This window comes from Lepus europaeus, chromosome 1, assembly GCF_033115175.1.
Source record: "Lepus europaeus isolate LE1 chromosome 1, mLepTim1.pri, whole genome shotgun sequence".
Classification (NCBI taxonomy): Eukaryota; Metazoa; Chordata; class Mammalia; order Lagomorpha; family Leporidae; genus Lepus; species Lepus europaeus.
In genome coordinates this window covers 151,935,977-151,949,796 of record NC_084827.1, presented here as the reverse complement: position 1 = coordinate 151,949,796, position 13,820 = coordinate 151,935,977, and the positions used below count along the sequence as shown (strand labels likewise).

Sequence of the window (13,820 nt, the reverse complement as noted above, 5' to 3'; positions counted from 1 at the left end):
ATACATCTATATTAAACAATGGTGTCTTTTCCAGATCACCAGGGCCCAGCTCAGTGTCTGACACATGTTATGTATTCAGCATCTACTTACTGCAATTAAATGTGTGCTGCTTTGGGGTTCTGAACCACAGTGGCAAGTCACACAGATCAGAAGGCTGGCCTGGCGTTATTTGCATTAAATTCACAGGACATATGGAGACACCAGTGTTTTCTGAAGAAAAAAAAAAAGTACAAACAATCATCCTTTCTTTGTTGGATACCTTAATAGTAAAATTCTTTATTGAGCACATTAATAGTAAAATTAATGCTGACATGACTCTCTTAAGGGAACACCAGACATGAACAGCTGCCATGTGGAGCCCTGTCTTCCCTGGTCCTGTGCGGGTCTTGGGCCCCCAGGTTGTCTGTAACCCCTTCTGAGTATGTGGAGTTTAAGAACAGCTGGCCCCTGGGAATCCTTGCTTATTCCATCCATTTCCTAAAGGGCTCTTGATTGATGGGCCAATTTGTAGAACCTAAACCACATCAGGGAAAAGCCCTTGGTGTCACCCAGATTGGCAGCTATGATGGCCCCACACTTTGCTGAGCTTAGCGTTTATGTCCATAATTTATCCTGCGCTTACCCTGTGGTTGGTCTGCCTGCAGAAGATATTCAGAGAATGTCTTGAATGTCAGCCTGCCTTCAAGGAAAGAGGAGCAAGCTCAGTGAGCTGTAAGTTATCTCTTTCTGCCTTCCAAACCCTCACCTCTCGTCAGCAAAAGGAGCTGCAGAAAATCCCTGTCTAATCTTATTTACGTTAGAAAGTGTCCCCATATGTGGCGTGTGTGTAGTGCAGCAGTTAAGTCACCACTTGGGATGACCACATCCCATATTTGCCTGGTTCAGTTCCCACTACTCCACTTCCAACCCAGCTTCCTGCTAATGCACACTTTGGGAAGCATCAAATGATGGTTCAAGTGCTTAGTCCCTGCAACCCATTTAGGGTATTCAGATTGAGTTCTAGCACCCGGCTTCGGCCTGGCCCAGCCCTGGCTGTTGCAAGCAATGGGGGAGAGAATTAGCAGATGGAAGCTCTCTCTGTGTATGTCTCTCTGTCTTTCTCTCTCTGTGTGTGTATGTCTCTTTGCCTTTCAAAGTAATTAATTAATTAAAATTAAAGTATGCATTTTCATACTTACCAGTCTTCCCTCTCAGGAAGTTGATTCTCACATTTGACTTTAGTATTTCCATTATCTGACTTACAAGTCAGATACCCCAAAGGAGATGGGATGCCACAGAAGGCCTCAAGCAGAAGAATGACAGGGGTAGCTTTGTGCCTTTCAAAGATCACTGAGAACAGAAGGGAATATACATAGAAAGACTTACAGGGGGAATAATTTCAGGGGGGAACTCGGTGCTATCCACAAAACGCCCTAGTGGAGCCACCTGCAAGTCCATGTGGGCAATGTGTGGCCCCACTAAATTGGCCACCACTAAATCTCCTGGTCACAACGAGCTCAGATCCTTTATGTTTTCTGCATATATTATACTTTTTAGTTCTTTATGTCTATTATAACTGACCTCATGTAAATTATAGCATTAGATACTGATGAGTGATAGAGGGAGATGGTAGACAAAGTGCTCCTGGAAAGGTTTAGAGACTCTTCTAAAGGGAGAGAGAAAATAAATGCATGAAACATTTGTACACATAGAAACATGATACAAAAACATAGCCAACTGGGGCTGGTGCTGTGGCTTAGCAAGTAAAGCTGCCACCTACAGTGTGGCATCACATGTGGATGCTGGTTTGAGTCCCGGCTGCTCCACTTTCAATACAGCTCCCAGCTAATGTACCTGGGAAAGCAGTGGGAGATGGCTGCAGTTCTTGGGCCCCTGCACCCACATGGGAGGCCTGGAAGAAGCTCCAAGCTCCTGGCTTCAGATCGGCCCATCTCTAGCTGTTGCAGCCATTTGGGGAGTGAACCAATATTTGGAAGACCTCTGTGTTTCTCTGCCTCTGCCTCTGTAACTCTGCCTTTCAAATAAATAAATAAAATATTTAAAAAAGAAAACAGCCAACTTAATCTGTACAGATTAATGTTGAAGGAATACTAGAGATGATTGTGCCCAAAACTGTTTAGTTATTGTGAAAGGAATAATGAGCTGGGTTTAGAACCAGAAGGACCCAGCTTAGTAAGGAGAAGCTGGAAATCCTCTTTGGTGTTCATCAGTTGGGTTCACTGAAGTATCCATCTCTGATACTTGGCTCAACACTTGGCTTGCTTGAGGTACTCAAGTAAGTGTTTTGTGACTGGATTACTGACTGGCTTACCATGCTCTAGGATGAATATGCCAGTATGATTTGGTTTGTAAATTTGTAAATAAATTCTTATCTCCTGTTTACTACCTTCCACACCAGAGGGCCTTTCTTGAGAGAAGCTAATCCCGCATGGAAGAATTGAGCGCTTTCCCTATACCCTGTCAGCTATCCTGGGAATGTGCTCTGCTGCCTGCCGTCCTCGCATCCCTGAACCATTAGAGTTGGAGGAAGCCCAGCCCAGGTCCCTTGTCACCCAGTTGGGCTGTTCTCATTCCTGTGAGTGAAGTCGTGCTTGTCAGTAGAATTCTTCTGTGCCTTTTTCTAGGAGAGCTCCAGACTAGAACATGCCTGCCTCAGTCTCCCATGGGATAAGCACTTTTTCTAATCAATTCAAAACTCTTTTTTTTTTTTTAAGATTTATTTATTGATTTGAAAGGCGGAGTTACAGAGAGAAAGAAGAAGAAACAGAGAGAGAAAGAGAGATCTTCCATCCACTGTTTCACTCCCCCAAAATGGCCACAACAGCCAGGACTGGGCCAGGCCTTCTTCCAGGTCTCCCACGTGGTTGCAAGCGCCCAGCCGCTTGGGCCGTCTTCTACTGCTTTCCCAGGTGCATTAGCAGGGAGCTGGGTTGGAAGTGGAGCAACTGGGACTCAAACCGGCACCCATATGGGATGCCGATATTGCAGGTGGTGGCTTAACCCACCGTGCCACAACACAGCCCTCAAGGGTCAATCTTTTACTTCCATGATGGCATCTGTGTTTCTCATAAGGCTCGGGGAGAGGAATGTAGAGGAAGAGGAGAAGACAGAGAAATGAAATTCTTGAGTGAGACTTTGCAACATGGGAAAGTGTATTTTGTGGCAGCACCAGAGTTCACTTATGTTTCTTCCCTTGCTTTCAGGATTTTCCCCAGAGAATACCTCCTTCAGCAGATCCACCTGTACTCCCTTGCAGACCTGCAGCAGGTAAGTGATTAGAAGGGCCATATCATATTTGTTTTCTCCCTGGGGAAGTCTCTGTGTTGACTGTGGTCTTGGCACTGGTTCCGCCATCATGGCAGTAGTTTTCATCACAAGGCTTGGTACTCAATTAATTTCTGTTCAGAATAGGAAAACAACTCAGTATAAAAAGATATTATAGAACAATAACAAATGCTGGCAAGAATGTAGAGAAACTGGAGCTCTCATACATTGCTGGTGGGAATGTGAAGTGGCTCAGCCACTTTGGAAAACAGTTTGGCAGTCCTTCAGAAAGTTCAACATGGACTTAACACATGACCCAGCAATTCCACTCCCAGGTTATTACCCAAGAGAATGGAAAGCATATGTCCACATAAAAACTTGTGTGCAGATGTTTGGAATGGCGTTATTCATGATAGAAAAGACATGGAAACAACCCAAATGTTCATCAGCTAATGAATGGATGAACAAAATGTTGTATGTCTGTACAATAGAACATGACTCGGCCATAAAAAGGAGTGAAATACTGATATATGCTACAACATCGATGAAACTTGAAAACAGCCTGCTAAGTGATAGGTGCAAAACAGAAAGAGTGCATATTATAGAATTTGATTTAAGTGAAATGTCCAGAGTAACCAAAGCCATAGTGACAGGAAAGTATTAGTGATGGGGAAGGCCTGGGGATGGCTGGGAAATGAGCAACGGCTAATGGATACAAGGTTTCTTTGGGGACCACAGAAGTGTTCTGTAATTAAATAGTGGTCATAGTTGCACAGCCTTGTGAATGAACAAAAAAAATCACAGGATTGCTTACTTTAAAATAGCAGATTTTATGATATATGAATTTTATCTCAATAAAAAATTATATGAAGAAAAAGACATAAAAGGCAATTAATATATTATGCCCTTTGATTTGTGCTCAAGCTACAGCTGAATGACTTTTAAAGTTTAATAAAACATAACAGAGCATATAAGAGTCAAAATCATCTTTTTATCCTTTTATTAGTACATGGGCTTTTAATGATTGACCAGGGTAGCAGCCAGGAAGAAACTGAAGCTTTGTGTGTTCAGCTCTAAGTTCTAAATATGGTAAGCTTTGGTTAATCATTTAAATCAACAACTCACTCTCTAAGAAGCTGTTAACCACTAAATGAAAATGTTACTTTCCTTTCTGTATGTGTATTGATTCTTTCAAGAGTCAATTAAACAAAAGTAATTGTGACAACAACCGCTGTGATTCTGTTCTTTTGTTGTTGTTTTTCCCTCTGGAAAGGTCCACTGTAAAACTAACTTCTTATCCTTCAGTCATTTTTTTTTTCAGACATTAAATTACTTTTCAAGATTTTTTCATATGTGTCCCTCCCTTTTTCTTTAATTTAAAAACTTAAGACTTTTGTACTCTTTGTCCATCTGGAGGAGAAAAGTTATTTTAAATGGTAGAAATACTTTTAGAGCATTTGGTTGGAGAGGGTCTAGAGAAGACTTGGGATTTTAATTTCCACCTGGGTGTTGAGTTTAAACCTATTTGTACATGTTGGACCCCCAGCTGCCCTTTGCTACATGGTGAGGCAGCAGTGATCTGCGGTCGGCAGAGACAGGGATATATTTTTAATTACAGACGTCGTCAAGGGGAAGAACCAGTTAAAACACTCGTTAGATGTGAGTCTGTTTTCTAATAGTCCCTGATCAGCACACCTGAGGACCTAGATACCACCTCTTGAGAAATATGCTCCAAGGCACCCAGATTCTTGTCAGGGCTCTAAAGTAGAATGGGTGGGCTCCGCAGTGAGCAATCTTTGAAGAAGCCTTTGGAGTTTTTGATATTAGAGGAAGAGAAAGAATCAGAGTAAGTCAGTATTCATTTTAGGGTGTCACAGTAGTCTATACATTTGGCATAATAAAGCCTGCTTCTTAAAGCTTCCCTATATCCTGCTGTCTTTTCTTCCCCTTTGGCTTTTTTCACCCTTGTAATAATCAAACCATACATGCCAAGCAGCTTACTTAAATCAGCGGCTGTGCTGCTCTTGGTGGGCCAGACCATTAGCCCCTGGAGCCCCATAAGCAGCTTAATCAGTTTTCAGGCTGGGCAGTAAAGTGATAGAGGCAATCAGCAGCTTATCAAACTCCCCGTGGGCGGGGCAGCTGGAGCTCAATGCATCCATTTACTTAGCAGCTCAGACTAACCTGGTTCTTTGTGCCTGGCTTTAAGAGCCTCAAACTTATCATATTTAGAGGAAGTTTAATTCAATTACTTTTTCTGCCTGAGGTGGGTTAAATTGGATTTAGCTTTTGATCTGTCTGCATCTTGGCTATCAGCACTGAAGGGCCCCATCTTCCTTTGGTTTCTGAGTAAATAAAAGCATATTTTCTAGATCTGCACTGTTCCTGCAAATATGTAAGGCACGGGACGAATGGAGAAAGGAAAAAAATGCTATTGCTTTGTGAAAGAGCATGGCGGTGGCAGGAGACCTTCCCCAGCTGACCCAACCACCAACCCTATGTTGTCTTGCGACATTTTGCCCTCTCCTTTTGCCCTCTCCTTTTCTCCTTGACTGCTTCTTTGGGTTTCATGTCAGCTTCATGAGTCTTAGAGTAAGTTATTTACCCCTGTTTGGTTCCCTCCTTAATCCCACAGTTTTCTATAAAAATAGACCTTTCTGGGTCTGTGCTGTAGCGTAGCAGGTTAAGCTTCCACCTATAGCACCAGCATCCCTTATGGGCACCAGTTTGAGTTGCAGCAGCTCCACTTCCAGTCCAGCTCCCTGCTAATGCGCCTGGAAAAGCAGTGGAAGATGGCCCAAGTCCTTGGGTCCCTGCACCCATGTGAGAGACCCAGAAGAAGTTCCTGGCTCCTGGCTTCAGTCCAGCCCATCCCTGACTGTTGCAGCCATTAGGGAAGTGAACCAGTAGATGGAAAATCTGTCTCTCCCTCTCTCTCTGTAACTCTGCCTTTCAAATAAATAAAATATTTTTTTAAAAGGAGATCTTCCTATCATGTAAAATAACTATAGAAAAAATCATTTTGAAGAAAAGGAATTTTGTTATACAGGTTTTGTAGAAGCAAAGGAAGATAAGCTAAAGCAAGTAACTGAAGAGTTAAAGACCCTGAATAATAATACAGATATCCTTCCTAAATGCAGATTCCTTTCCACAAATTTCTCTTAAGTGAATTTTATTTTTCCATTAGCTTTCATTGAAGAAACAAAACATAGGCTTTTTCCTCTCCAAAAAGAAAAAGAAAGGTAACAATTGAATAAACATGATAAAGAAGTATTTATAATTTATATGTAATTTTAAAATAACGTAGTATACAAGGCACTAATAATATTTAAAGATGCTGAAAGAATTCTGGTACCAAAACATCTGCAACCTTTTTTTTCTTCTTGAAAGGCAGAATAAAGACAGAGGGAAACAGACCTTTCATTCACTTCCCAGATGCCTACAACAGCTGCAGCTGGGCCAGGCTGAAGCCAGGCACCCGCAGCTTAATCCAGGTCTCCTGTGATGACAGGGACTTGAGTACTGGAGCCACCGTCTGCTGCCTCCCACGGTGCACATTAGCAGGAAGCTGGAATTGGAAGCAGAGCTGGGATTTGAACCCAGCACTCCAATATGGATACAGGCAGCGTCTTAGCCACTGCACCAAACACCTGCCCCTGCCATCTTCCTATCTCTCTCCGGTTTCAAGCATATAAACAACAGTCCCGGCCAGCGCCGTGGCTTAACAGGCTAATCCTCCGCCTTGCGGCGCCGGCACACTGGGTTCTAGTCCCAGTTGGGGCGCCGGATTCTATCCCGGTTGCCCCTCTTCCAGGCCAGCTCTCTGCTATGGCCCAGGAGTGCAGTGGAGGATGGCCCAAGTCCTTGGGCCCTGCCCCCGCATGGGAGACCAGGAGAAGCACCTGGCTCCTGGCTTCAGATCAGCATGATGTGCTGGCCACAGCGGCCATTGGAGGGTGAACCAATGGCAAAAAGGAAGACCTTTCTCTCTGTCTCTCTCACTATCTACTCTGCCTGTCAACAACAACAACAAAAAAAAAACCAGTCCCTAAAGTGTTAGCATATAGACTCAATTCAATGATTAGTGATTGGCAGCTACCTTAATGTTTCTCTTGTTACATTGAAGACAATTCTCCTCTTTTAATCATCTGAATGTACTGGTTTCTGGATGCAAACTCCCTTCTCCCTTTCTATTGAACCCTTAGACCTGGAGGAAGTAAATAGCAAGGACTGAGAGTTGCTTAGCAAAGGGGAACTCCTTCCAGTTATTCTAGAAGCTGTAGTCACCTGCTCACTGGTTGCTGAGCACCAATTAATGGCAAAATTTATGCTGGTGCTGAGTCCCTAATTGTCTGTTCATTTCACCAGTGATTAAGTTGCCCACGGGAGAAGCTGGCAGTTGCACAACACATAGTTACTAGCTGGCTGTAATAAGTTGACAGAATTTAACTGTAACATGTTAAGTTAGAGCCAAGTACTCCTTTCCTAGTGGTAGAGTTGAGGAAGGAGCATAAGAAGGGAGCAGCGGGCCTCCAAATCCTAGGAGCTCTGTGTTTACCAGCTTCATTCACTTCATTCTTAAGTAGATATTGTTAGAAAAACATATCTAATCCATACATTTTGAATGTATATCTAACAGAACATACTGTTGATATTTTTAAAGAAGTCTTCTGAACAGAACTTTATTTCCAGATGTATAAATGCATAGTGGTTTTTTGAGCTGACAAGGTCTAGCTCCTTGTAAAGGACTTAGGAGATAAAGGACTAATCATATGTGAACAATGGACATGTACTGGTGCATATTTTGAATGGAGGACTATGGTACTACTTTTTAAGAGCTTTTTCTTGGTTTGATAATTTGAGAAGCGGAGGTAGAATACAATTTGCCTTTTGTTATTTTCAGTCAGTCTAGAATTATCACAGTCCATGGAAATCTTGAAGACAGGAAGACCATAAAAATATAGACTCAAGTGAGATAGCAAGAATTCCATAACTCTCAGAGCTAGTAGCTGTCTCCTTACCACAGTCACCACCTTAGCCACATCCCCTTGGCTCTTTTAACACTGATTAAAAAGGCTCCAAATGTTACCAATAGAATACATTCATATAGGTAAGTTAACTTTCGAGTTCTTAGTTGTTCTCCAGGAACAAAATCAGAACCCTGGTTTAATGTGTCATTCCTCGGACTGTGTAAATGATAGGAGAAGTCTTCTAAAGTTCCTTCTGCCTGCTGAAAGGAAAGGTCAGATTTGACTTCTAAATTTTGGCTACCTGTACTCTTGTGACAAAACCTAAAATGTATATTAATGACCAACTCTTCTGGTGTTACTCACCTTGGGGCATTTGTAAGTTAAGCATTGAATGATTCTATTTGTGTGTGATTCATGAGAAAGGATACTGGATGATCCCATGGGTGAGGTGGCTGTAAGAGCAATCCCCCCCCACCTCTTCCCTCCTGGCCCCCCACACCCACCTCTCACTCCTGAATATACATACCCCTCTTGTGAGACAATCGAAGACGCAGATTTTTCCATTATTCACCTTCCATGGGTCTTAAATTTCCAAACTATTCCCCATCTTTAGGTTAAAGCAGTTTGTAATATAGTTAATATAATAAAATATATTGCCCAGGAAAACTAAATTATTATTTTGAAATAAATTCATTTGTCTTATTAGTAAGTTGGAAAAACAACATGATATTTGGGGGTGGGATAGGGTAAAGATTTCAACAGATAAGCTTTAGTGAAGAAAGAAAGATGGACAAAGCTGGAATTTGTAGTACTTCCTGAAGAGTTATGAGTGGGAAGGATGCCAGAGGGGAGTAGCCTCAGCACTCAGGAGCCACAGAAAAGGAGAGTGGAGTAAGCTAATGCACACTACTCTTCTGGACCTGCTGAGAACAGTCCAAACCATTTGTTTTACACTAAAGCAATAAACATTTATACTAAGTCACTAACATAATCTATGGAGCATGTAAATATTCAGCAAATGGATGGGTGGATTAATCTAGACATTCATACCTCCAGGGTGCTTCACAAAGTTTGTGCAAATAGCATTGGAAATCCATGCAGTTTTGATAATATGCTTTTCTCCATGAACTTTTAAAAAGTTTTAGAAATTTCTTTATTTGACGGGGGCAGAGTGTACTGGCATGTGTTCCCATCTGCTGGTTCACTCCCTAAATGCCCACAAGGGGCAGGACTGAGCAAGGCCAAAAACAATTCAATTCAGGTCTCCCACATGCATGGCAACAACCCCATTAATTGGACTATCACCTCTGCTTCCCAAGGTCTGCATTAGCAAAAAGCTGGAAAGGGGCCAGCATTGTGGCATAGTAGATTAAGCCTCTACCTGTGGCATCAGCGTCCCATTTGGGTGTGGGTTGTGTCCCAGCTGCTCCTCTTGCAATTCAGCTCTCTGCTTATGACCTGGGAAAGCAGTGGAATATGGCACAAGAGCACCCACATGGGACATGGAAGAAGCTCCTAGTTCCTGGCTTCAGATCAGCCCAGCTGCAGCTGTTGTGGCCATTTGGGAAATGAACCAGCAGGTAGAAGACCTCTCTGTCTTTCCCTTTCTGTAACTCTGCCTCTCAAATAAATAAATACATCTTAAAAAAAAAAAAAAAAGTTAGAACCAGCAGCCAAAGCAGGGACTATAACCAAAGCACTCCAATGTAGCACATAGGCATCTTTACTGCAGGCTCATTACCTGCTCCTCCATGAACTTTTTCAGGACCCTTCATGTATATAGTAATGCTAGCTCTCTCTCCTTGCAGAGGAAAAGCAAACTAATTAACATTAGCCCCAAAACAAACAATTACAGACGCTGATATGTGAAATAACAATGCACAGAATTCTAAATCCAAATAAAAATGTCAGAACAATGACGAGTTGTTGAATGTTGCAACCTTTCTGCATACTCACTAAACATTCCTGAATGGCTAACTTTTCAGTTATGTGTTTGCTGCTCCCTCATATCCACAGAGCCTAGAAATTGTCATCTGTGTGAACAAAATACTTGTCCGAATTGACCCCTGAAGAAAGAATGCAAATAGGGGTCCTACCTCAAAAGTTTCCTGGTGTTTTTCAGAAAGTGAATAAGATCCCCAGAAAGCCATGTTTAAGGCATTCCCAGGCCACTTTTTAAAAACAGACTTTGCTGAATTCTTCTTCAAGAAAGTTATGTGAGTTATTTTGCATGGCCCTGCCCCTCCAAGCAAACACATAATCAGAGAATGTTATTCTCTGCGGGTGCGGTTGTTCACAGCGCAGCAGACAAAGGCCCAAGCCTAAGTGGGCACCCAGCGCAGCTACCCTTTCACCGAAGAAGTAACAGGAGCTGACCTTTATTCACACGGAGGTTGACATCTTTGAATCCACAGCCCACAGGAACGCAGCACCTCGGTGCCCACAACCAAGTCACCAGTCCCAGAGCCTCAGGATCCCGAGGGACTTGTATTCACAGCCTCTCAGCAGCCCTGATCCCTGCACCATTGTCCATCCAGGCGTTAGCAGGCAGGGTAACTAATTAGGAGCATTTGGATTTAACAAGCAGAAAAACAAAGCGTGACAGCTCGCCTGTGTTGTTCAGTAGCCGGTGCCTGTGGCCGCTGCAGCCAGCCCTGTGCGCAATCTGGGGCGAGTCGGGAATTCCACCTCCATTAAAACATCACTAAATCTCTGTTAGCTACTTTAGCTGGGGTTGCCCCAACCCATTAACGAGCTGGGGAAGAGGACCCTACGTTATTTGGGGAACAAATCATGCCTTTTTATTTCTCTTTTGGGGTGGGAGGCTTGAAGGCTTGACTGATTGGCAGCAGGGCTTGCCCTCCCAGGGCGTTTCAGATCTGGTGGGAAGGGAGAAGGGCAGAGTAGTGACCGCTGCCAAGTGTCAGGCCTGAAGCTGGATCTCCCGACTTCTCACCAGAGTCCAGCAGTCACTGGCATCTTTCCTACCTACTGGGTTTTGGTGATGGGATCAGTTGGCCGAATGGGTAAACAGAGGTGATTAACAAGGTGATGGTGCAGGTGGTTCTTTGTGCACACTAATTAGTCTTTGTCCAGAGAAAACTTCCTGTTCTTCAGACTCAGACGCCACAGCCTGCTGCGGCCCATAGATGCACTGAAGGACTGGAGGAGGTGGGCAGCAAAGATAGATGTGGATAGCTAAGTGTACAGTTACTGCCTTTTCTGAAAGAGCAGAAAGATGACTGTGTGTATTGGACACAGAGCCCTGTTGTCCAAGTGAGCAAGAGCTTGATTGAGCAAAGGATCGAAAAGCCATCCCTGGCTGCTCAGATGTAAACAGTGCAGTCACAAGTGAGGATGCTGCTGCAGAAGTGCGTGGTGTCTGATCAGTGCCAAAGTCACTTTCTCAGGAGTCCAGACTACTGGTCCCCATGTCTTGCTTGGCTTCCAGACATCAGGTTGGTAGTAATGTTGTTTTTTGTTGTTGTTGTTGTTGTTACTTCCCATCTATAACATTGGCTATGTGAAAGCCATTTACAAAGACCATTCACTTAGAGAGTAACATTGGTGTCAGTCTAGCTGGTAAGCTCTTCCCTGCCTAACTGTTCAGCCTGCTACCTCATGCAGGGCTGTTGTTAGTCACTATGAGCCAGTGAGAGAAGATTTGAGTTAAAAAAAAATTACATAATGAGAGACTGAAATGCCTGCTGAAATACCAACTGTTGGTTGGTTAGTTGGGGCATATTTTTGTATACTGGTTATCTTTGCTGCATGAAAAATACTCCAGAGCTTAGTAACTTAAAAGTAAACAGCAGTTGTCTTGCATGGTTTCTATGGGTCAGGAGTCTGGGAGCAGTTCAGCTGAGCAGTTTGGGCATGGAGTCTGCTCTCTGGTTGTAGTCTAGATGTTTAGTGGGCCTGCAGCTGCCATCTGGAGCTGGGGGAACTGCTGCCAACATAGGCTACTTCCAGGGCTGGAAGTTGGTGCTGGATGTTGGTGGGAGTCTATTGGCTCTATGGGCCTCTGCATGAGCTGCTTAAGTGTCCTCATGATGGGCGGCTGGCTCATGAATGGCCTGAGAGAATGAAAGCTAGGCTATGCTATCTTTTTAATGACCTTGTCTTAGACAACAGGTAGCATCACTTATGCCACATTTTGTTCACTGGAAGTGAATCTGTAGGTACAGCCTTTGTTTAAGACTAGAATTAGACTCCATCTTTTAAAAAGAGATGCATTAAAGAGCATGTGAACCTATTTTAAAACCACCATATCCTGTAATAATAGTATCTCATATCTGTATTTTGCTTTACACTTTAAGAAGCATTACTCCTAAAACAACTTTAAGAGATAGGTCTGCCTTTTAAAACAGCTATTGGATAGGCAAAAATACTGAGACTTAGAGGTGGGTTAAAATGCATATGTTTCATATCAGGGTACCTGGGTTTGAGACCTGACTTAGTTCCTGACTCCGGTTTCCTACCAATGCAGATCTTGAGAGGCAGTGGTGATGGCTCAAGTGATTGGGTTCCTGCCACCCATGTGGGAGACCTGGGTTGAATTTCCAGCTCTCACCTTCAACCTTTGCCCAGGCCTGACTGGTACAGGTGTTTGTGGAATGAACCAGCGATGGGAGCTCTCTCCATCTCTGCCTCTTAAATTAATTAGTTAATTAATTAACTAAAAAGGTTTTTTAACTACAGAGACTTAGAAAAATTAGCTAGCTCGGCAAGACTGCATAGCTTCTACCAAGAAATAAACGAAGACTGATGCCCAGGTTCTCTGACTCTGTGAATGTGGTCTTCTTTTGACTGTATGAGATGGGTGCATGAGTGTAGAAAACAGGCACCCTCTAGGGTAATCTCACATTTGCCGTGTCCATGGCACAGAGATATAAAGGGAACAAATTAAGTAGTAGTTTCTTTTTTTAAAAAGATTTAGTTTATTTATTTGAAAAGCAGGGTTACAGAGAAAGGTAGAGCCAAAGAGAGAGAAGGAGTGGGGGGGGGGGGGGCTTCCATTCTGCTGGTTCACTCCCCAAATGACTGCAATGGCCAGAGCTGAGCTGATCCAAAGCCAGGAGCCAGGAGCTTCCCCCAGGTCTCCCACACAGGTGCAGGGGCCCAAGGACTTGGGCCATCTTCTACTGCTTTCCTAGGCCATAGCAGAGATCTGGATTGAAAGAGGAGCAACTGGGACTCGAACCAGTGCCCATATGGGATGCCAGCATTGCAGGCTGGGGCTTTAACCTGCTGCACCACAGCGCTGGCCCCAGTAGTATTTTCAAAACATTCAAGGAGGCCGGCCAGCACCGTGGCTCAATAGGCTAGTCCTCTGCCTGTGGCGCCAGCCTCCCAGGTTCTAGCCCTTCCTCTCTGTCTCTCTCTCTCACTGTCCACTCTGCCTGTCAAAAAAAAAAAAAAAAAAACCACTCATGTATTTAAAAAATTTTTAATTTTTTATTTCAAAAAATAAACATCTTTTTATTTCATTTTCCATGAACTTTTTAAAAATCCCACAATGTGAGGTCAGTGATGATTCTTTTTTCTTTTCTAAGATTTTTTTTATTTGTTTGAAAGTTAGAGAGA

The 13,820-nt window shown here is 43.3% G+C and overlaps 1 protein-coding gene across 8 annotated transcripts in view; it reads left to right on the top strand.

The window, feature by feature from the left end:
- PLEKHM3 (pleckstrin homology domain containing M3) overlaps positions 1-13,820 on the top strand; it is a 278,205-nt gene that overhangs the window by 123,623 nt on the left and 140,762 nt on the right. For all 8 annotated transcript variants that reach the window (XM_062190562.1, XM_062190525.1, XM_062190542.1 and 5 more), the window contains exon 6: positions 3,204-3,267. In XM_062190562.1, coding sequence (XP_062046546.1) covers positions 3,204-3,267 — 64 coding nt within the window. The remainder of the gene's footprint in view (positions 1-3,203; positions 3,268-13,820) is intronic.